The 23,042-nt window shown below is 51.3% G+C and overlaps 3 protein-coding genes and 1 pseudogene across 4 annotated transcripts in view; all 4 read right to left on the bottom strand.

Moving 5' to 3' along the window:
- LOC126988787 (shematrin-like protein 2) overlaps positions 1-4,851 on the bottom strand; it is a 28,977-nt gene extending 24,126 nt beyond the window's left edge. The window contains exon 1 of one of the 2 annotated variants that reach the window (XM_050847190.1): positions 4,379-4,851. In XM_050847190.1, coding sequence (XP_050703147.1) covers positions 4,379-4,390 — 12 coding nt within the window. In that variant the 5' untranslated portion in view covers positions 4,391-4,851. Of the gene's footprint in view, positions 1-303; positions 361-4,378 lie in introns of those variants that run through there. The other variant, XM_050847193.1, reaches the window with a different exon arrangement.
- Positions 4,852-7,013: 2,162 nt separating this feature from the next.
- Positions 7,014-9,050, bottom strand: LOC126988790 (shematrin-like protein 2). The gene is made up of 2 exons (XM_050847197.1): positions 8,959-9,050; positions 7,014-8,048 (listed from the first exon to the last, which is right to left on the bottom strand). The coding sequence occupies exons 1-2, from the start codon at positions 8,968-8,970 to the stop codon at positions 7,149-7,151; spliced, it is 912 nt and encodes a 303-aa protein (XP_050703154.1). The 5' UTR covers positions 8,971-9,050; the 3' UTR covers positions 7,014-7,148.
- Positions 9,051-12,208: 3,158 nt separating this feature from the next.
- On the bottom strand, positions 12,209-13,942 carry LOC126988788 (uncharacterized). Its single transcript, XM_050847195.1, has 2 exons — positions 13,901-13,942; positions 12,209-13,764 (listed from the first exon to the last, which is right to left on the bottom strand). Exons 1-2 carry the CDS (start codon positions 13,910-13,912, stop codon positions 12,580-12,582), a joined length of 1,197 nt encoding a protein of 398 aa, XP_050703152.1. The 5' UTR covers positions 13,913-13,942; the 3' UTR covers positions 12,209-12,579.
- A 3,711-nt stretch (positions 13,943-17,653) lies between these two features.
- Positions 17,654-22,217, bottom strand: LOC126988682 (uncharacterized; annotated as a pseudogene).
- Positions 22,218-23,042: the final 825 nt, after the last annotated feature.

The raw sequence follows: 23,042 nt of genomic DNA on the forward strand, positions 1-23,042 counted from the left end.
CGCCCAGGCCGTACCCTAGGCCGTGTCCCAGGCCGAACCCGACATTATAGCGCAAGCCTATGCCCCCCTGGAGACCGAATCCGATGCCACCGGGGTCACCCTTGGGGTCAGCCTTGGGGTCAGCCTCCGCTGACGTCAGCCCCACGAGCACCGCCGCCACCACTGCCAGGACAGTCTGCAAAGTAGAGGACAGAGGCATCACAGAAAGCTAAACACACAGTCTTCTCTCCAACCCTCCGTGGCTGTCCATCACGTCTGGCCGTTCTCCAAACACCGATTTCTGGCAAAGCTTAAACAACTTACCTGAGCCCTCATTGCCTGTGTTGTTCCTCAGGGGAGAGATGCTGGTGTGTGGCCAAGAGGACTCTGGCTCGCTCTTATATCCTGAAGGAGTCGACGACCTTCACATCATTTTCATGACCACGGACGTTGCATTCCACAAGGAGTCCTCGGTGAGTCGTCAAGAACACAAAAGGGCGCGGTCGGTAACGGCGAAGGATAGGAGGGAGAATCGCTTAATATAGATCGGTATGTGAGGCTCCCCTGCAGCCTCCTGCCCTGTGCGGTGGTGGGGAACGATACTGAAGAGCTGCTTGAGTGCATGCTGGCATCAGAAAAGTTATATGAAGCTCAGTTTTTCATCTATGCTGTTTGTGGTCAATTATGCTCGGCAGCACCAAGGTCCCGCAGACAAGGGGTGCTGGGCGTTGCTGCCACGGTCGCCGCAGACAGCGCTGCAGGACACCGGGAGCAGTCTGTGGTTAACGAAACGGTCTTTTTGACTAACACTGGAGTGTTAGTAGATTGTTAGTAACCGATTTTTTTCAATTATAGAGAAAGAGCTGATCATGTATTTTTTCTTATACAGTATAAATGATCCCAACCTCTGTCTTGTTTAGTGTAGACAGTGACTGTGCTTCCATCCAGGGATGCTTGTGACAGCACGACAAGATGCAAGATACAAGATGCCCCGATACTCTTGTGTCCCAAAGTCGGTTTTGTACCTCTGCGGCATCAGCAGCATCTAGATAATATACTTAACTCATTCTGCCAGCATGCCTTAACGAGCTGTATTGTTCACGGTAGCTTGTCGTACAATTTTGAGCTCTCCGGGTTGTAAAGAAAATGCATGAATGCATTGTAAGATTTACTGCAAAACTGTTATGTGTGTGTGTGGAGAGAGAGAGAGAGAGAGAGAGAGAGAGAGAGAATAATGATAATAATGATGATAATGATGATAATGATAATAATGATAATAATAATAATAATAATAATAATAATAATAATAATAATAATAATAATAATAATAATAATAATAATAATAATAATAATAATAATAATAATAATAATAATAATAATAATAATAATAATAATAATAATAATAATAATAATAATAATGATAATGATAATGATAATGATAATGATAATAATAATAATAATAATAATAATAATAATAATAATAATAATAATAATAATAATAATAATAATAATAATAATAATAATAATAATAATAATAACAATAATAATAATAATAATAATAACAATTGTAATAGTAATAATACTAATACTGACATCACTACTACTACCACTTCTACTACTACTACTACTACTACTACTACTACTAATAATAATAATAATAATAATAATAATAATAATAATAATAATAATAATAATAATAATAATAATAATAATAATAATAATAATAATAATAATAATAATAATAATAATAATAATAATAATAGTAATAATAATAAAAATAATCTGATCACCGTAACAATTCATACGTCATCAACATTATCAGGTTTAATCAATCATTTTTCACGTCGTTACCGGATATGTGGCGCGTCTGTTCAGATGAGACGAGGAATTCAAGCTTTTAAAATGATACCTCTCCATGCAGCTGTTGACGGTGAGGACTCTATTCTGTATTGCTTTTTATCCTCTGTGTCCCTGATCAGCAGGACACACAGGCTGCAATGATCCTTGTTCTGCCTTTAACGTCACCACTGGGATTTATATTCTCAGACTCTTTCACCTTTTACAATAAGTATTTCCCAAGGCCACAAGGGAAATTGCTCAAGTTCTCGTGAGTGGTTATCACGGTCATGGTGCAGAAGTCTCGTCAAACTTTCCCTAGACTCATAACAATAAGCGTGGAAATACCCTTTACACACACACACACACACACACACACACACACACACACACACACACACACACACACACACACACACACACACACACACACTCTCTCTCTCTCTCTCTCTCTCTCTCTCTCTCTCTCTCTCTCTCTCTCTCTCTCTCTCTCTCTCTCTCTCTCTCTCTCACACACACACACACACACACACACACACACCGCTACCCCTCTAGGTTCCCCCTTCACACCACCCTCCCTCTCCCTTATGTCTCTATTTTTAGCTCTCCCAGACCCCCCCCCACCCTCTCCCTCCCTCTAGTGTAGCCTATTTACTATTAGTTTCTTGTATATTAATTTGTATATTTTCAGCCCTGACGGCTGCTTATTATTATTCTCTCTCTCTCTCTCTCTCTCTCTCTCTCTCTCTCTCTCTAAAACACACATATACATCCACCCCCAATAGATAACTTTGAGGTGGAATTCTTTAGCATTTCAGTCAATATATAAAAGTTTTTAAACAAGAATTTATACAAGAAATTTCCTTTTATGGAGCAGCGCTCAGTAGATGTGTGTGTGTGTGTGTGTGTGTGTGTGTGTGTGTGTGTGTGTGTGTGTGTGTCCTTGAGCTACATCCTTTCCTAAAACAAACTAACAAAAATGTACTGATTTCTGCTGTCAGTGACTCTCATGTTGTCCCGGCCAACACGCTCGACATAATAAGAGTGTATTTTCTATGTACCAAGAAGGGTTCACTTTCGCGATTATAGTTATACGGTAGCCAGCTCTTATTGTTAGAGAGCTCAGTAACTTGCGCTATTATGTGATACAACGTCGGAGAGATTGGCCGCCGTAACTTATTCCAACTCTTCGCCTCGCTGTGCCAGGCTCTCGTGTCCCGGACATTGATTTTTTTTTTTTTTTTTTTTTTTTTTTTTACGTGTCGGCCTTCAGCACCAGTAGGCTTTCTGAGGGGGACCTGATGTGTTCGCCCCAGCCCCCGTGGTGCAGGCAGCAAGTGTTTATAGTGGCGCCTTCTCTTCTGGCTCATGCTGCCCTCCCATCCCTTCTTGATCCACTTGGACGGTTTCCTTGAGGGTCGGTCGTGGGTGAATAATTCAGGGCATGGGTAGTGGGTAGTCTTAGGCCACTCAGCGAAATAAAGCCACACCCGTCCTTACTTTTGCCCTGAGCTGCATGGATGAGCCACCAATCCGCAGCAATCTCACTTGTCAATACATTTAAAATATGATATAGAGTTAACGATGCTAATCACTGTATTTTAGAAGGTAGTCATGTAAAGTAAATGGGCAGGTCCTTGTCAGGGTTTATATATTAAAAGAGGTACAGACAATATGTTCTTAATTACATAATAAAATATTGATGAAAACACTTCTAAGGTAGTATCATCTGGGGTGATAGTGTCGCCTTGCTCGAGGGTGTCAGGTTAGCCGATGATACCACCGCCACCTCCGTAGCCGCCATATTTGCTGAACCCACCATAGCCACCATACCCGCCGTAGCCACCATAGCCCACCTTGCCGTAGCCCAGGCCGCCGCCATAGCCGCCGTACCCCAGGCCGCCGCCATAGCCGCCGTAGCCCAGGCCGCCGCCGTAGCCGCCAATGCCCAGACCGCCGCCAATGAAGGGAGGAATGAAGGCGTTGAAGCTCTCCTGGTGGCTGTTCTTGTGGGCCTTGATGAAGGTGGGGTCAGCCTCAGCCGTCGGCTCCGCCTCACGTTTCCTGCGGCCGTACCCGAGGCCGCCTCCCAGCCCGTAGCCGCCTCCCAGGCCAGCCGCCGCCCAGGCCGCCGCCCAGGCCGCCGCCGTAGCCGCCGCCCAGGCCGCCGCCGTAGCCGCCGCCCAGGCCGCCGCCGTAGCCGCCGCCCAGGCCGCCGCCCCCCAGGCCGCCGCCGTAGCCGCCGCCCAGGCCGCCGCCGCCCAGGCCGTACCCTAGGCCGTGTCCCAGGCCGAACCCGACATTATAGCGCAAGCCTATGCCCCCCTGGAGGCCGAATCCGATGCCACCGGGGTCACCCTTGGGGTCAGCCTTGGGCTCAGCCTTCGCTGACGTCAGCCCCAGGAGCACCGCCGCCACCACTGCCAGGACAGTCTGCAAAGTAGAGGACAGAGGCATCACAGAAAGCTGAGCACACAGAGTCTTCTCTCCAACCCTCCGTGGCTGTCCATCACGTCTGGCCGTTCTCCAAACACCGATTTCTGGCAAAGCTTAAACAACTTACCTGAGCCCTCATTGCCTGTGTTGTTCCTCAGGGGAGAGATGCTGGTGTGTGGCCAAGAGGACTCTGGCTCGCTCTTATATCCTGAAGGAGTCTATTGCAATGACTCGACGACCTTCACATCATTTCACGACCACGGACGTTGCATTCCACAAGGAGTCCTCGGTGAGTCTTCAAGAACACAAAAGGGCGCGGTCGGTAACGGCGAAGGATAGGAGGGAGAATCGCTTAATATAGATCGGTATGTGAGGCTCCCCTGCAGCCTCCTGCACTGAGCGGTGGTGGGGAACGATACTGAAGAGCTGCTTGAGTGCATGCTGGCATCAGAAAAGTTATATGAAGCTCAGTTTTTCATCTATGCTGTTTGTGGTCAATTATGCACGGCAGCACCAAGGTCCCGCAGACAAGGGGTGCTGGGCGTTGCTGCCACGGTCGCCGCAGACAGCGCTGCAGGACACCGGGAGCAGTCTGTGGTTAACGAAACGGTCTTTTTGACTAACACTGGAGTGTTAGTAGATTGTTAGTAACCGAATTTTTTCAATTATAGAGAAAGAGATGATTATGTATTTTCTTATTATACGGTATATATGATTCCAGCCTCTGTCTTATTTAGTGTAGACAGTGACTGTGCTTCCATCCAGGGATGCTTGTGACAGCACGACAAGATGCAAGATACAAGATGCCCCAATACTCTTGTGTCCCAAAGTCGGCTTTGTAGCTCTGCGGCATCAGCAGCATCTAGATAATATACTTAACTCATTCTGCCAGCATGCCTTAACGAGCTGTATTGTTCACGGTAGCTTGTCGTACAATTTTGAGCTCTCCGGGTTGTAAAGAAAATGCATGAATGCATTGTAAGATTTACTGCAAAACAGTTATGTGTGTGTGGAGAGAGAGAGAGAGAGAGAGAGAGAGAGAGAGAGAATAATAATAATAATAATAATAATAATAATAATAATAATAATGATGATAATGATAATGATAATAATAATAATAATAATAATAATAATAATAATAATAATAATAATAATAATAATAATAATAATAATAATAATAATAATAATAATAATAATAATAATAATAATAATAATAATAATACTACTACTACTACTACTACTACTACTACTACTACTAATAATAATAATAATAATAATAATAATAATAATAATAATAATAATAATAATAATAATAATAATAATAATAATAATAATAATAATAATAATAATAATAATAATAATAATAATAATAATAATAATAATAATAATAATAATAATAATAATAATAATGATAATCTGATCAACTTAACACTTCATACGTCATCAACATTATCGCGTTTAATCAATCATTTTTCCTTCGCCGTTCACGTCGTAACCGGATATGTGGCGCGTCTGTTCAGATGAGACGAGGAATTCAAGCTTTTAAAATGATACCTCTCCATGCAGCTGTTGACGGTGAGGACTCTATTCTGTATATCTTTTTATCCTCTGTGTCCCTAATCAGCAGGACACACAGGCTGCAATGATCCTTGTTCTGCCTTTAACGTCACCACTGGGATTTATATTCTCAGACTCTTTCACCTTTTACAATAAGTATTTCCCAAGGCCACAAGGGAGATTGCTCAAGTTCTCGTGAGTGGTTATCACGGTCATGGTGCAGAAGTCTCGTCAAACTTTCCCTAGACTCATAACAATAAGCGTGGAAATACCCTTTACAAACACACACACACACACACACACACACACACACACACACACACACACACATACACACTCTTCCACCCCCAATAGATAACTCTGGGGTGGAATTCTTTAGCATTTCAGTCAATATCTGAAAGTTTTTAAACAAGAATTTATACAAGAAATTTCCTTTTATGGAGCAGCGCTTAGTAGATGTGTGTGTGTGTGTGTGTGTGTGTGTGTGTGTGTGTGTGTGTGTGTCCTTGAGCTACATCCTTTCCTAAAACAAACTAACAAAAATGTACTGATTGTTGCTGTCAGTGACTTTCATGTTGTCCCGGCCAACACGCTCGACATAATAAGAGTGTATTTTCTATGTACCAAGAAGGGTTCACTTTCGCGATTATAGTTATACGGTAGCCTGCTCTTATTGTTAGAGAGCTCAGTAACTTGCGCTATTATGTGATACAACGTCGGAGAGATTGGCCGCCGTAACTTATTCCAACTCTTCGCCTCGCTGTGCCAGGCTCTCGTGTCCCGGACATTGATTTTTTTTTTTTTTTTTTTTTTACGTGTCGGCCTTCAGCACCAGTAGGCTTTCTTGAGGGACCTGGATGGTGTTCGCCCCCAGCCCGTCATGGTGCAGGCAAGTGTTTATAGTGGCGCCATCTTCTCTTGGCTCATGCTGCCCTCCGGAACTCCTTCTTGATTCACTTGGACGGTTTCCTCTAGAGTCCGGGTCGATGGGTGGAATTCAGGACAGCATGTGGGTAGTCTTAGGCCACTCGGGCGCCTACCCCAGAAATAAAACCACAGCCTTTCTCACTTTTGCCCTGAACTGCATGGATGAGCCACAACAATCCGCAGCAATCTCACTTGGCAATTCATTTAAAATATGATATAGAGTTAACGGTGCTAATCACTGTATTTTAGAAGGTAGTCATGTAAAGTAAATGGCCAGGTCCTTGTAAGGGTTTATATATTAAAAGAGGTACAGACAATATGTTCATAATTACATAATAAAATATTGATGAAAAACACTTCTAAGGTAGTATCGTCTGGGGGGTGATAGTGTCGCCTTGCTCGAGGGTGTCAGGTTAGCCGATGATACCACCGCCACCTCCGTAGCCGCCATATTTGCTGAACCCACCATAGCCGCCATACCCGCCGTAGCCACCATAGCCCACCTTGCCGTAGCCCAGGCCGCCGCCATAGCCGCCGTAGCCCAGGCCGCCGCCATAGCCGCCGTAGCCCAGGCCGCCGCCATAGCCGCCGTAGCCCAGGCCGCCGCCGTATCCGCCAATGCCCAGACCACCGCCAATGAAGGGAGGAATGAAGGCATTGAAGCTCTCCTGGTGGCTGTTCTTGTGGGCCTTGATGAAGGTGGGGTCAGCCTCAGCCGTCGGCTCCGCCTCACGCTTCCTGCGGCCGTAGCCTCCAATGAACTTGCCGCCTCCATATCCTCCATACCCAAAGCCGCCGCCGCCATATCCCAAGCCGCCGTAGCCCAAACCTCCGTAGCCCAGGCCGCCATACCCCAGGCCGCCGTAGCCGCCAATGAAGGGAGGAATGAAGGCGGTGAAGCTCTCCTGGTGGTGGTTCTTGTGGGCCGAGACCAAGCCGGGGTCAGCCTCAGCCGTCGGCTCCGCCTCACGTTTCCTGCGGCCGTACCCGAGGCCGCCTCCCAGCCCGTAGCCGCCGTAGCCGCCGTAGCTGCCGTAGCCTCCGTAGCCGCCGTAGCCGCCGTAGCCGCCTCCCAGGCCAAGGCCGCCTCCCAGGCCGCCGCCGTAGCCGCCGCCCAGGCCGCCGCCGCCCAGGCCGTACCCTAGGCCGTGTCCCAGACCGAACCCGACATTATAGCGCAAGCCTATGCCCCCCTGGAGGCCGAATCCGATGCCACCGGGGTCAGCCTTGGGGTCAGCCTTGGGGTCAGCCTTGGGCTCAGCCTCCGCTGACGTCAGCCCCAGGAGCACCGCCGCCACCGCTGCCAGGACAATCTGGAGGGACGGAAGCAGAAGCATCATATTAAGCCAACATGAACACACTATACTGTCGCTAAGCTCACACGCCTCCTCATCGCTATCAGGTCAGCAGCCACGACGCTGTTCATGTATCATCTTACCGATTCCCTTGAAGGATGTACAAGAAATACAAAAAATAATGGCTTTCAGCATATACCTTTGAGATAACATTATATTTTGTTTCCCGTTCCCACGTATACGAGATAACGTTTTTTATCATGTTCAGACAAAACCTGTTCTAACCAACCCGAATCTAACATAACAAAGCAGTCTGGTCTACCCTCAGCACGTCAAACCCAATAAAGCCTTTGTTGGCCATCAGATTTCTTCAGACACTCAGCTCCAAATAATTATGCATGCTCAGAGTTTGATGGAATACATTAGTATATGTACATGACTCGGACACCTAGGTCTTAAAGATCACCATCTCGGCGGGCGCCTTCCACTGCGTTCTTGGATATGCTGAGCGTCTGTCATCTATTCGATAGTGCTCATGCACACCACGGCGGGGCGGAGGTTCACCTGAAGTGATAAACCTTGAGTCGCTGTGTTCACATTGTGGCCTCTTAGGGAGTCATGCCAAGCATGAGGCGGAAAAGGCTACCCGTGGCAGATGTAAACTTTGTCGCAGTACCCCTTTCAAAGCCAGTGTTGCCGCCTGCACCTGTGGTTCCAGAGGACCAACTCCTCTAACATTAATATATCATATTGTGATTGGTTTTGAGTCAGTGTGTAATATTACACAAGGATTGACTGAACACTGTTAAGGCGCGTAATTCGGAAAGCACACTTGTTCCGCCAACACATTCACTCTGGTGACAAGTTCCGTCAGCGACGCCCCGCGCGCCGCGCCGAGGGCCGCCCCTCGCCGCCACCCCCCACTCACCAGAGCCTTCATGCTGGCGTGTGTCGCTGCTCGTGCAATGGACGCTGAAGTGTGGCTCAGAGGAAGTCCGTTGGCCTTATATCTTGCCAAATCCATCCATAGCAAGAGTTCTACGTCCTCCATTTTTCCCCTTTTCGTGATCAAGGCCGCGTCACCACCAAACGTCCTCGGCGAGCCCCAGGACACGCCTAAGGGCGTGGTCCGTTTCGGCAGCGGAGAGGAAGAAGACTTACATTTATGCCTCAGCTGACTTCCTCCTCCGAGAGACTGACGGCCTGACGGGTGCAAGCAGATCAGGGACGACACTTTCAAAGCGTTTTGTCAAGCGCTTCACGGGAACAACCGCCTTCCAGCCCGCGATGATCCCTTCTTGCCCGAGGCGCCCACGCCGCAAGCACTGCAGCTGTGTCACGCAGTAAATGTGCGAAAGGAAATTCTAGTGAGACAGAGCTGCTTATAGATATTCTGCTCTGTTTCCTTGCGTGGTGCCAACCATTGCAAGTGAACTAAGGGACTTTCCACCTTGTTTATCGATCGTTCAAAGAGAAAACACGAATAACGCCAACTCACATTTCCTCTGGACATAAAGACGGGATATGACAAAGTGGAGCGTGTTTGTGACGGACGGCGCCAAGTTTTGCGTCACCCGTCACGGCGGTAACGCAGCGATGTGGTGCAGGAAATAGTGTTAATATTTGCATTGGAACAAGGAATGGCAGGAAATTATTTCGAATAATTTTGATGTAATTTCCAATTAAAGAATATTACAGCAATTACAATATCATTTATTTCTTCCTCAAGCCAGGAAGGAGACAGCTCAAAAAAATAAAAATAAAAAGTAATCAAGGTTTCCGATTGCCATAACACATTATTTTCCACTAAACCACTAAACCGAAACTCTCCGACGAACTCCAACTAAACTCCACTCAGCTGAGCCACAGCAAAATACTTCACACGTGCCCCGCCGCTCCCTGCGGCACGCCAGCAGACACTCGGCGCTGGCGGTCAGTGTGTCCTGTATTTAGAATATGCCGCGAGGGACTTAACAAGGTTGGTTTTCACGAAGCTGGGCTAATTTATTTTGTTGATTAAGTAATTTCTTTATTATTTAGCGACACCATTACGTTAATATCATCTGGTAGTTGTGTCTTTATCATGTGTGTGATTCTTAGGACATTGGCACTATAAAAAAATATAGTTTCAGTGTTTTATCTCCAACCTGTCCTTTACGAGAGCTAATGTGAACACATAAACATTTGTGACGGCAAGAACTGTTCTGTCGTCACGTTGCCGGCGAGGTGATCCTGAGTCACCGCGACAAGGTCCAGCGGATTACTGTGTCGCGTGGCTTATGTAAAAACATGACTTAGGTAGTTAGTCAGCCTAGCTCTTATTTGAACGTCGGGCGTGCTGTGCGACTCCCCTCCATGCAGTGCCGGCTGGCCTGTGTGTGAGGAACAATAAAAAAAAAGGGATTCGATGTTTTAATGTTGGCTTCAAAGCATTATACATTTCAGCATATCACCTTCGCTCATTTATCCGGAGGCGTCAACCACCCAATCAATAAATTAATTTATACAGGGGGGGGGGGGGGGGGGCAGTTTCTCCGTCATTACGGTTAACTCAGTGTGTTGAAGCTTAAAGTCACCCTGGTCCTAGATCATATTCAGATGTTAGTTGATGTTAATTATGTCTTCACTTGTAACAACCAGTATTTTATTCTACCTAACGTATCAAGATATTTGAATTCTTAAATTTTTATTGGTTCATCGACGAACAAAGACCGTTAAAAATTTTATCGTATCTTTCACGTTTACTTTAGCAGTCACAGAGGCGACATGAGATCCCTTTGCAGGGTGGGGAAAGGCAAGCGCACTCGGGTGCACTCATCTGTCCCTGAGTCGGCCGCTGCTTCGTTGACGAGTCTTTCAAGCCTGGTGTCTCCTGCCAAAGCGAGGGGCAGGCCGTGCTCCGGGAACAATCTGCCCTCGTCGTAACAATGGTCCCAAGGGTCCAGGAAATAAACTCTCAGAGAGGGGAGGAAGGAGACTTTTACCTTGCGGCCGATCAGTAACGGCTGCTGCTGCTGCTGCTGCTGTATTTTTTTACACCAGAGGAGGCAGTCAAGGGCAAGAAAACTAACGGAAATAACGCAGCTCCCAAAAAGAGGAAAACGAACGATCTAAACAGAAAATAAAGAGATGGAGAAAGAGATGCTTTATGTGGAGGAGTTTAAGAGGTTGAAATAAAAATATGGAGAAAGAGATGCTTTACGTGGAGGAGTTTGAGAGGCTGAAATAAAAAGATGAGAAAGAGATGCTTTACGTGGAGGAGTTTGAGAGGCTGAAATAAAAAGATGAGAAAGAGATGCTTTACGTGGAGGAGTTTGAGAGGCTGAAATAAAAAGATGAGAAAGAGATGCTTTACGTGGAGGAGTTTGAGAGGCTGAAACAGAGTCAGTATAAGTAGGGGAGCTAATGAAGCAAAAAAAAAAAATTGACTCAACCGTGTCCAAAATAGCTGTGTTTTGAGTCCCACCGCCCCCCCACACACACACACACCTACACACGCACATGAGATGCATATTCCAAGCAGGAGATGGATGAGACCCTTGTATATGGTTAGCATCCGGGGGAATGGGGGGGGGGAGACAGACAGACAGACAGACACAGACAGACAGACACAGAGACCCTTGTATATGGTTAGCATCCAAGGGGAGGGAGACAGACAGACAGGCAGACAGACAGACAGACAAACTTCCTCAATACAGCAGATAAAATATAATAAAAACTATACCTTCTGATGGGTGGAAAAGGCTCAAAATTGTCATCCTTATTCATGGTTTACTTGTACGTTTTTCACATTCAATCATTTTCGTGCATGAAGAAATCAACACGTTAAGTATACCTCCTACTCCCCCCCCCCCCCCTTGAAAAAGATACACCATGAATATGCTTATGTAATTTGAATAGAAGCAACGTTACTCAAAGCCCCAATGAAATAAAAGGAAAAGTATGAAAGTAGACTCCGAATCCAGCTCCCTGCATTTTGGCCTCACTCCACTAGACTCACTGGGCTAGGCCGGGCAGGAGAACTTCTTTGTGTTCATGTAAGGGCGAAAATCTAAAATCGGTCGGAGAGGTGTCTTGATACCCACTTCGTGTTCACTATGTCTTGAAGTGAAAACAATCACCTCAGACAAGTAAAAATCAGTTCTAGGGAATAAAATTCTACGGAGTGGTATAAGAGCTTCATTTTATTGAAAGTGTGCATAAGGTATACAAAGCGTTGTAGTTCACCGGTTGTTGTTTCAGGAAGCGGTTTTCAAAGACACATTTAGGTCGTGGCGGAGAGTAAGAGGCAACAAATTGTCATGAAAAGGTGTTGTTCCAGGTAGCAGAAGCGGTGCGAGTCACGGCAATCCAGTCCTGGTGAGACGCACGAAGGAGACTGTTTAGGGGGGTTCTGAGCGTCTGGTGGCAGCACTGACCACAGCAGTCAACACCAGGTCCAGGCCGCCGCCAGTGAAGGGAGGAAAGATCGCGGTGTAGCTCTGCTGGCGGCTGTTATCTTGGCCCGTGGCAATGCCGGGTCAGCCTCAGCCATCGGCTCCGCCCCACTCTAGCGGCGACCATAGCCCCCGTACTTGCCGAAGCCCAGGCCACCGAATCCGCCAATGAAGGGAGGGATGAAGGCATTGAAGCTCTGCTGGTGACTGTTCCTGTGGGCCGAGATAAAGCCGGGGTCAGCCTCAGCCGTCGGCTCCGCCTCACGCTTGCGGCGACCGATGAACTTGCCGCCGTAGCCACCGTAGCCGCCGTAGCCACCGAAGCCCCCGTACTTGCCGAAGCCCAGACCACCGAAGCCGCCAATGAAGGGAGGAATGAAGGCGTTGAAGCTCTGCTGGTGGTGGTTCTTGTGGGCCGAGATGAAGGTGGGGTCAGCCTCAGCCGTCGGCTCGGCCTCACGCTTCCTGCGACCGTACCCGTAGCCGCCTCCTAGGCCACCACCCAAGCCACCGCCCAGGCCACCGCCCAGGCCATACCCCAGACCACCTCCCAGGCCATAGCCAAAACCACCTCTCAGGCCGAACCCGAACCTCTGGGAGTAACCAAGACCCCCGCCGAATCCGAGGCCGATGCCGGGGTTAGCCTCAGCCGTGGGCTCCGCCTCACGCTTCCTGCGGCCATACCCGTAGCCGCCTCCTAGGCCACCGCCCAGGCCACCCAGGCCACCACCCAGGCCACCTCCCAGGCCACCACCCAAGCCATACCCCAGACCACCTCCCAGGCCATAGCCAAAGCCACCTCTCAGGCCGAACCCGAACCTCTGGGAGTAGCCAAGACCCCCGCCGAATCCGAGGCCGATGCCGGGGTTAGCCTCAGCCGTGGGCTCCGCCTCACGCTTCCTGCGGCCGTATCCGTAGCCCAGGCCACCGCCCAGACCACCGCCCAGGCCACCGCCCAGGCCATACCCAAAGCCACCGCCCAGGCCACCACCCAGGCCATAGCCCAAGCCACCGCCCAGTCCACCGCCAAGGCCATATCCCAGGCCACCGCCCAGGCCACCGCCCAGCCCATAGCCCAGGCCGCCGCCCAGGCCACCGCCCAGGCCACCGCCCAGCCCATAGCCCAGGCCGCCGCCCAGGCCACCGCCCAGGCCACCGCCCAGCCCATAGCCCAGGCCGCCGCCCAGGCCACCGCCAAAGCCCCCGCCGAAGCCGAGGCCGATGCCGGGGTCAGCCTTGGGGTCAGCCTCCGCGGATGCCAGACCCGCGAGCACCGCCGCCACCACTGCCAGGACGGTCTGAAAAAGAATATAATGAACAAAAGAGATCACAGGGAGCCAAGCACACGCGTGTATCCTCGAGCCTCTTAGGCTCTGCACTGTTCGGCGTCTCCAGATACTCAGGAACACAAGATTCAGCTGCTCGTCAACTCACCAGAGCCTTCATTGTTGTTCAAGCTGCGACACTCCGGAGACGTGGCGGTGTGGTCAGCAGGAGGTCCTCGGGCTCTTTATATCTGGCAGGAGGACTGGACGGCCTTCATGACTTTTTTTTATTTGTCCTGAGCAGCGCCAAGCATTCCATGAGTGTCCTCGGCGAGGCTCCGAGGACATTCCTGTAAGGGCGCGGCCAGCCACGGGGAATGCGATGGGAAGTTCTTTACAATTGAAATTGTTGTTATTGTTGTTGTTGTTCGTAGTGGTGGTGGTGGTGTCCGTCAGGTTTCTGTAGAAGAGGCGTCGATCAGGCGGAATTTCGGGTCCGAATACAAACTACCAACTACATCTTAAAAGTTCTAACCACACCAGTTCTTGCCGTGCCCCGTGGGTGTTATCGCCGCCACGCCCACGCAGGCACGCCAGGCTGTGCGGTGCTCGGCCTACACAGCCTCCTGATCCTCTACCAAAGATTAACACGTGCAAGTCAACTATCGTCTAGTTAGAATGGCTACATTGAGAGATTGTGGTTATCGGTTCAGATATATCTTGCGAAGCATAACCACAAAGATAAAACTAAGCCCTACCAAGTCTCAGGTTGCAAAATATAATGCAGCTAAAGAAAAAAAGTCCTTAACGTTCCTTTCAGAAAATGCGTTGTTATAAATATTCAACGAAGCTAACGGGAAAATACAGTGATTATTTGAGTGTGTGTGTGTGTGTGTGTGTGTGTGTGTGTGTGTGTGTGTGCGTGCGTGTGTGTGTGTGTGTGTGTGTGTGTGTGCGTGTGCGTGTAGAGATAGATAGATTTTTTTTTTTTTTACAACAAAGGAGGCAGCTCAAGGACACACAAAAAAAGAAAACAATAATAAAAAAAAAGCCCGCTTCTCGCTGCTCCTAAAAAAGAAACAAAAGAGGTGGCCGAAAGGAAGATCAAATACGGGAGGAGAGGTGTCCTGACACCCTCCTCTTGAAAGAGTTCAAGTCGTAGGCAGGAGGAAATACAGATGAAGGAAGATTGTTCCAGAGTTTACCAGCGTGAGGGATGAAAGAGTGAAGATGCTGGTTAACTCTTGCATAAGGGGTTTGGACAGCATAGGGATGAGCATGAGTAGAAAGTCGAGTGCAGCGGGGCCGCGGGAGGGGGGGAGGCATGCAGTTAGCAAGTTCAGAAGAGCAGTCAGCGTGGAAATATCGATAGAAGATAGAAAGAGAGGCAACATTGCGGCGGAATTTAAGAGGTAGAAGACTATCAGTATGAGGAGGAGAGCTGATGAGACGAAGAGCCTTTGCCTCCACTCTGTCCAGAAGAGCTGTGTGAGTGGAGCCCCCCCACACATGAGATGCAGACTCCATACGAGGGCGGACAAGGCCCCTGTATATGGACAGCAACTGTGCAGGGGAGAAGAACTGGCGGAGACGGTACAGAACGCCCAGCCTCGAGGAAGCTGATTTAGTAAGAGATGAGATATGAAGTTTCCAGTTGAGATTTTGAGTTAAGGATAGACCGAGGATGTTTAGTGTTGAGGAAGGTGATAGCTGGGTGTTGTCAAAGAATAGGGGATAGTTGTTTGGAAGATTGTGTCGAGTGGATAGGTGGAGAAACTGTGTTTTTGAGGCGTTGAAGGACACCAGGTTCTTCTTGCCCCAATCGGAAATAATAGTAAGGGCTGAGGCTAAGCGTTCTGCAGCCTCCAGCCTTGAGTCGTTAAGTTCCTGAAGGGTGGGTCTTCTATAAAAAGAAGTTGAGTAATGCAGATAAATAGATATTGGTTGATATAGATAGATATTGATAGATATAGATAGATAGACAGATAGATAGACATCCTTTAACGTTTCGACAATATTCTTCTGATGAAAACAACAGGCAGGGCCAAAGGTGTGAGGATGTTATTCATATACTGCTAAACCTTGCAATTAGTTTGAAGTGGAAAGGGTAGCTGCGTGGAGGCTTGCTCACGGGGAGAGTCGGGTGAGGAGGCGGCGAGTGAGTGAAGCGACGCGTCCCCGGGCATGCGCTCCCCGTGAGTTAGTTAATCCAAACGTGTGAGATGAGAGCCACAGCCGTAAGTGTTTGCATGTCTGCCAAGATTGTGGAACGCTTACCTGGAGAAGCTTTTCTTTTAACCCAGTAGCAGCGACGGGCCAAATTTTGGCCATGACTTCAACCCCCAAAATAGGTGATGCATAAAATTATCACAAATGCGTTGATAGATATTATGAAATGGTTTCCGTGAGTGATGATTTTTTCTCATTTTTCTCGCTTAGAGGGGCCTTTAAGAAACATGATCCCCGCAGCTACCGGGTTAATGTATTTCAGTAACCTGGAAAGGAAACATGCTTAGTCGGGAATCATATAAACGACTAGAATATTTACAATCAAGATTTAATGAATTTCTTGACAATATTTCTTTTTTCACAGGAGAGGAAGCAGCTCAAGGGCACCACCAACAACAAAAAAGTGTAGAAAAAAAGCCCGCTAATCGCTTTGCTTTAATAGTTTATTGATAGCATTACATAAGACAATTACAAAAAATAAACTTGAGAAATACAAAAATAAGTTGCTATCAAAGCAGGCTCTCAACGAGCAGCCTCCCCGATGTACAGTACAGAGGTCACATGGTTACACTGTTACAGAAAATACACGGTGAAATTAGTTGCTCCTACGAAAGCTAGAAGTAAAGAGTGGCCAAAAGAAAGGTCGGGTGGAGCGGTGTCTTGATACTCTTCTCTTCGATTCTAAAAGCTAAATCTTATACTCAGTAGCATCTTGAAGTTCTGTTCCTACCAACGTTGCCAGATTGTCGTACTCTGCCTCATGTTTGCCGATTTCCGACCCAAAAACTGCGTCCGTCACCCAAATAATTGCATTCATACATGGTTATCGTTTAAATAGTTAATTATTAGTGCTTCTTGGCAACAGTTATGGGCCAGAAACAGGTAAATACGCTGCTCTGAATACGATAATTTGACAACCGAGGTTCCTACGCTGATCACCTCACAAGTCGCATCATCATATTGCCTTTCTCTTCCCTGGCCCCAAACACTCATATTCAGAGCCGTGATGGGCAAGACACAACCAAGCCATTTATATTCTGAAATCAGACACACACTTTTCTTGGCTCAGAAATAACAGTTGTCGCCCCAGCCAGTCACAGTGAAGGCTAAGTTGTTATCTCTTTATCTACTACAAAACACTCGCAGCAGAAAGGAACGGATGCAAGGGAGGCACACACACACACACACACACACACACACACACACACACACACACACACACACACACACACACACACACACACACACTTCAGATAAAACAATTATATACTTAAGGCAAGTAAATAGTCAGTTCCAGGGAATAAAATGCAACAATGTGGTATAAAAGCTTCATTCCATTAAAAGTCTGCATAAGGTATACAAAGCGTTATAGTTCAGAGGTTCTTGTTTCAGGAAGCGGCTTTTAGAGACACATCCAGGTCGGGGCAGCGAGTAAGAGGCAACATGTCGCCCAGAAGAGGTGTCCCCCCCTATTGGCAGAGGGGGCGCGAGTCACGGTGATCCTGTCTTGGTGAGATGCATGAAGTGGGACTGTTTCAGGGGGTTCTGAGCGCCTGCTGGGCAGCACTGACTACAGCAGTCAACACCAGGTCCAGGCCGCCGCCAGTGAAGGGAGGAGAAAGATCGCGGTGAAGCTTTTCTGGCTGCTGTTCCTGCGGAACGTGGCAGCCTCAGCCGTCGGCTCCGCCCTACTCTAGCGGCGACCGTAGCCGCCGAAGCCGCCAATGAAGGGAGGAATGAAGGCGTTGAAGCTCTGCTGGTGGTTGTTGTTGTAGGACGAGATGAAGGTGGGGTCAGCCTCTGCGGTCGGCTCCGCCTCACGCTTGCGGCGACCGATGAACTTGCCGCCGTAGCCACCGTAGCCGCCGTAGCCGCCGAAGCCCCCGCCGTACTTGCCGAAGCCCAGACCACCGAAGCCGCCAATGAAGGGAGGAATGAAGGCGTTGAAGCTCTGCTGCTGGTGGTTCTTGTGGGCCGAGATAAAGCCACCAACACCAGCCGTCGGCTCCGCCTCACGCTTCCTGCGGCCGTACCCGTAGCCCAGGCCACCGCCCAGGCCACCACCCAGGCCACCGCCCAGGCCACCACCCAGGCCACCTCTCAGGCCACCACCCAGGCCACCACCCAGGCCACCGCCCAGGCCACCACCCAGGCCACCGCCCAGGCCACCACCCAGGCCACCGCCCAGGCCACCTTTCAGGCCACCACCCAGGCCACCACCCAGACCACCACCCAGGCCACCGCCCAGACCACCACCCAGGCCACCACCCAGACCACCACCCAGGCCACCACCCAGACCACCACCCAGGCCACCGCCCAGACCACCACCCAGGCCACCACCCAGGCCACCACCCAGGCCACCACCCAGACCACCACCCAGGCCACCACCCAGACCACCGCCAGGCCACGCCCAGACCACCACCCAGGCCACCACCCAGACCACCACCCAGGCCACCTTTCAGGCCACCACCCAGACCACCACCCAGGCCACCACCCAGACCACCGCCCAGGCCACCACCCAGGCCACCACCCAGGCCACCACCCAGGCCACCGCCCAGGCCACCGCCCAGACCACCACCCAGGCCACCACCCAGGCCACCACCCAGACCACCACCCAGGCCACCGCCCAGACCACCACCCAGGCCACCACCCAGGCCACCACCCAGGCCACCACCCAGGCCACCGCCCAGGCCACCTTTCAGGCCACCACCCAGGCCACCACCCAGACCACCACCCAGGCCACCGCCCAGACCACCACCCAGACCACCACCCAGGCCACCTCACAGGCCACCACCCAGGCCACCACCCAGGCCACCACCCAGGCCACCACCCAGGCCACCGCCCAGGCCACCGCCCAGACCACCACCCAGGCCACCACCCAGGCCACCACCCAGACCACCACCCAGGCCACCACCCAGACCACCACCCAGGCCACCACCCAGGCCACCACCCAGACCACCACCCAGGCCACCGCCCAGACCACCACCCAGGCCACCGCCCAGGCCACCTTTCAGGCCACCACCCAGACCACCACCCAGGCCACCACCCAGGCCACCACCCAGGCCACCACCCAGGCCACCTTTCAGGCCATAGCCCAGGCCACCGCCCAGGCCACCCCGGCCCCCACCCAGGCCACCTCTCAGGCCACCACCCAGGCCCCCGCTCAGGCCATAGCCCAGGCCACCGCCCAGGCCACCCAGGCCAACACCCAGGCCACCTCTCAGGCCATAGCCCAGGCCACCGCCCAGGCCACCACCCAGGCCACCGCCCAGGCCATAGCCCAGGCCACCGCCCAGGCCACCGCCCAGGCCACCACCCAGGCCACCGCCCAGGCCATAGCTCAGGCCACCGCCCAGGCCATAGCCCAGGCCACCGCCCAGGCCATAGGCCAGGCCACCGCCCAGGCCATAGCCCAGGCCACCGCCCAGGCCATAGCCCAGGCCACCGCCCAGGCCATAGCCCAGGCCACCGCCCAGGCCATACCCAAAGCCACCTCTCAGGCCGAACCCAAGACCCCCGCCGAAGCCGAGGCCGATGCCGGGGTCAGCCTTGGGGTCAGCCTTGGGGTCAGCCTTGGGGTCAGCCGTGGGGTCAGCCTCCGCGGATGCCAGACCCGCGAGCACCGCCGCCACCGCTGCCAGGACAGTCTGGAAAAAATACAAGGAACAAAAGAGATCACAGGGAGCCAAGCACACGCGTGTATCCTCGAGCCTCTTAGGCTCTGCACTGTTCGGCGTCTCCAGATACTCACAAAGGAACAGAAAGGAACACAAAGGAAGAACAAACAACAGCAGACCTGCTGGTCCTTACGAGGTTGTTTGTGACAAGCCCAGGCCACCCAGGCCAACACCCAGGCCACCTCTCAGGCCACCGCCCAGGCCACCGCCCAGACCACCACCCAGGCCACCACCCAGGCCACCACCCAGACCACCACCCAGGCCACCGCCCAGACCACCACCCAGGCCACCACCCAGGCCACCACCCAGGCCACCACCCAGGCCACCGCCCAGGCCACCTTTCAGGCCACCACCCAGGCCACCACCCAGACCACCACCCAGGCCACCGCCCAGACCACCACCCAGACCACCACCCAGGCCACCGCCCAGACCACCACCCAGGCCACCACCCAGGCCACCACCCAGGCCACCACCAAGGCCACCGCCCAGGCCACCGCCCAGACCACCACCCAGGCCACCACCCAGGCCACCACCCAGACCACCACCCAGGCCACCACCCAGGCCACCACCCAGACCACCACCCAGGCCACCGCCCAGACCACCACCCAGGCCACCACCCAGGCCACCACCCAGGCCACCGCCCAGGCCACCTTTCAGGCCACCACCCAGACCACCACCCAGGCCACCACCCAGGCCACCACCCAGGCCACCACCCAGGCCACCTTTCAGGCCATAGCCCAGGCCACCGCCCAGGCCACCGCCCAGACCACCACCCAGACCACCACCCAGGCCACCGCCCAGACCACCACCCAGGCCACCACCCAGGCCACCACCCAGGCCACCACCAAGGCCACCGCCCAGGCCACCGCCCAGACCACCACCCAGGCCACCACCCAGGCCACCACCCAGACCACCACCCAGGCCACCACCCAGGCCACCACCCAGACCACCACCCAGGCCACCGCCCAGGCCACCACAGGCCACCACCCAGGCCACCACCCAGGCCACCGCCCAGGCCACCTTTCAGGCCACCACCCAGACCACCACCCAGGCCACCACCCAGGCCACCACCCAGGCCACCACCCAGGCCACCTTTCAGGCCATAGCCCAGGCCACCGCCCAGGCCACCCAGGCCACCACCCAGGCCACCTCTCAGGCCACCACCCAGGCCACCTCTCAGGCCATAGCCCAGGCCACCGCCCAGGCCACCCAGGCCAACACCCAGGCCACCTCTCAGGCCATAGCCCAGGCCACCGCCCAGGCCACCACCCAGGCCACCGCCCAGGCCATAGCCCAGGCCACCGCCCAGGCCACCGCCCAGGCCACCACCCAGGCCACCGCCCAGGCCATAGCTCAGGCCACCGCCCAGGCCATAGCCCAGGCCACCGCCCAGGCCATAGGCCAGGCCACCGCCCAGGCCATAGCCCAGGCCACCGCCCAGGCCATAGCCCAGGCCACCGCCCAGGCCATAGCCCAGGCCACCGCCCAGGCCATACCCAAAGCCACCTCTCAGGCCGAACCCAAGACCCCCGCCGAAGCCGAGGCCGATGCCGGGGTCAGCCTTGGGGTCAGCCTTGGGGTCAGCCTCCGCGGATGCCAGACCCGCGAGCACCGCCGCCACCGCTGCCAGGACAGTCTGGAAAAAATACAAGGAACAAAAGAGATCACAGGGAGCCAAGCACACGCGTGTATCCTCGAGCCTCTTAGGCTCTGCACTGTTCGGCGTCTCCAGATACTCACAAAGGAACAGAAAGGAACACAAAGGAAGAACAAACAACAGCAGACCTGCTGGTCCTTACGAGGTTGTTTGTGACAAGCTACACTAACTATCTAATCACAGGTGGAAGATGAAGGACAGCAAAGGCGAAGGCTCCTCCCCACCCCCCCATCCCTCCAGCCAAAGCTGGCAGGAAAGGAAAAAGAACCATGCAGCATGGAAAAACTGCATGGAATTAATGTAGGAAAGAGGAAAGAACTACCATTACTGCTACCACTAACCGGGCGATAAAAGCGGACAAGGACACCAGTATTCGAAAGACTTTAACGTTATTACGACAATGAGTAATATCTTAGTTGCTGGTTGGATTCAAAACACTTGTCTAATCTATTCTTGAAGGCCGTAACTGTTGTACTATCAACGACATCACAGGGTAGAGAGTTCCAAACATTAACAACTCGATTGAAGAAGAAGTGTTTAGCTTCGTGCGACGGGAATCTTTTACCACTTATCTTCAAATTGTGATTTCTTCTTGTTCTATTTGATCGATCAATTGTAAAGTAATCTTCCGCATTAATATCACTGAATCCTTTGAACATTTTAAACACTTCTATTAGATCGCCTCGCATTCTTCGTTTTGATAGGCTGAATAAATTTACTTCTTTAAGCCTTTGTTAATATGACAAATTTCTCAACCTAGGAATCATCTTTGTTACTCTTCGTTGGACCCGTTCCAACTTTTCTATGTCTTTTCTGTAGTAGGGAGACCAAAACTGTACACAGTACTCAAGACGGGGTCGAACCAACGAATTATACAGTTTTACACAAGATTCAGCTGCTCGTCAACTCACCAGAGCCTTCATTGTTGTTCAAGTCGCGACACTCCGGAGTCACGTGGCGGTGTGGTCAGCAGGAGGTCCTCGGGCTCTTTATATCTGGCAGGAGGACTGGACGGCCTTCATGACTTTTTTAATTTGTCCTGAGCTGCGCCAAGCATTCCATGAGTGTCCTAGGCGAGGCTCCAAGGACATTCCTGTAAGGGCGTGGCCTGCCACGGGGAATGCGATGGGAAAGCTCTTTACAATTGAAATTGTTGTTATTGTTGTTGTTGTTCGTAGTGGTGGTGGTGGTGGTGTAGGTCAGGTTTCTGTAGAAGAGGCGTCGATCAGGCGGAATTTCGGGTCCGAATACAAACTACCAACTACATCTTAAAAGTTCTAACCATACCAGTTCTTGCCGTGCCCCGTGGGTGTTATCGCCGCCACGCCCACGCAGGCACGCCAGGCTGTGCGGTGCTCGGCCTACACAGCCTCCTGATCCTCTACCAAAGATTAACACGTGCAAGTCAACTATCGTCTAGTTAGAATGGCTACATTGAGAGATTGTGGTTATCGGTTCAGATATATCTTGCGAAGCATAACCACAAAGATAAAACTAAGCCCTACCAAGTCTCAGGTTGCAAAATATAATGCAGCTAAAGAAAAAAAGTCCTTAACGTTCCTTTCAGAAAATGCGTTGTTATAAATATTCAGCGAAGCTAACGGGAAAATACAGTGATTATTTGATTGTGTGTGTGTGTGTGTGTGTGTGTGTGTGTGTGTGTGTGTGTGTGTGTGTGTGTGTGTGTGTGTGTGTGTGTGTGTGTGTGTGTGTGTGTAATTTAAGAGGTGGAAGGCTATCAGTAGGAG

The sequence above is a fragment of the Eriocheir sinensis genome, chromosome 70 (assembly GCF_024679095.1).
Source record: "Eriocheir sinensis breed Jianghai 21 chromosome 70, ASM2467909v1, whole genome shotgun sequence".
Taxonomy (NCBI): Eukaryota; Metazoa; Arthropoda; class Malacostraca; order Decapoda; family Varunidae; genus Eriocheir; species Eriocheir sinensis.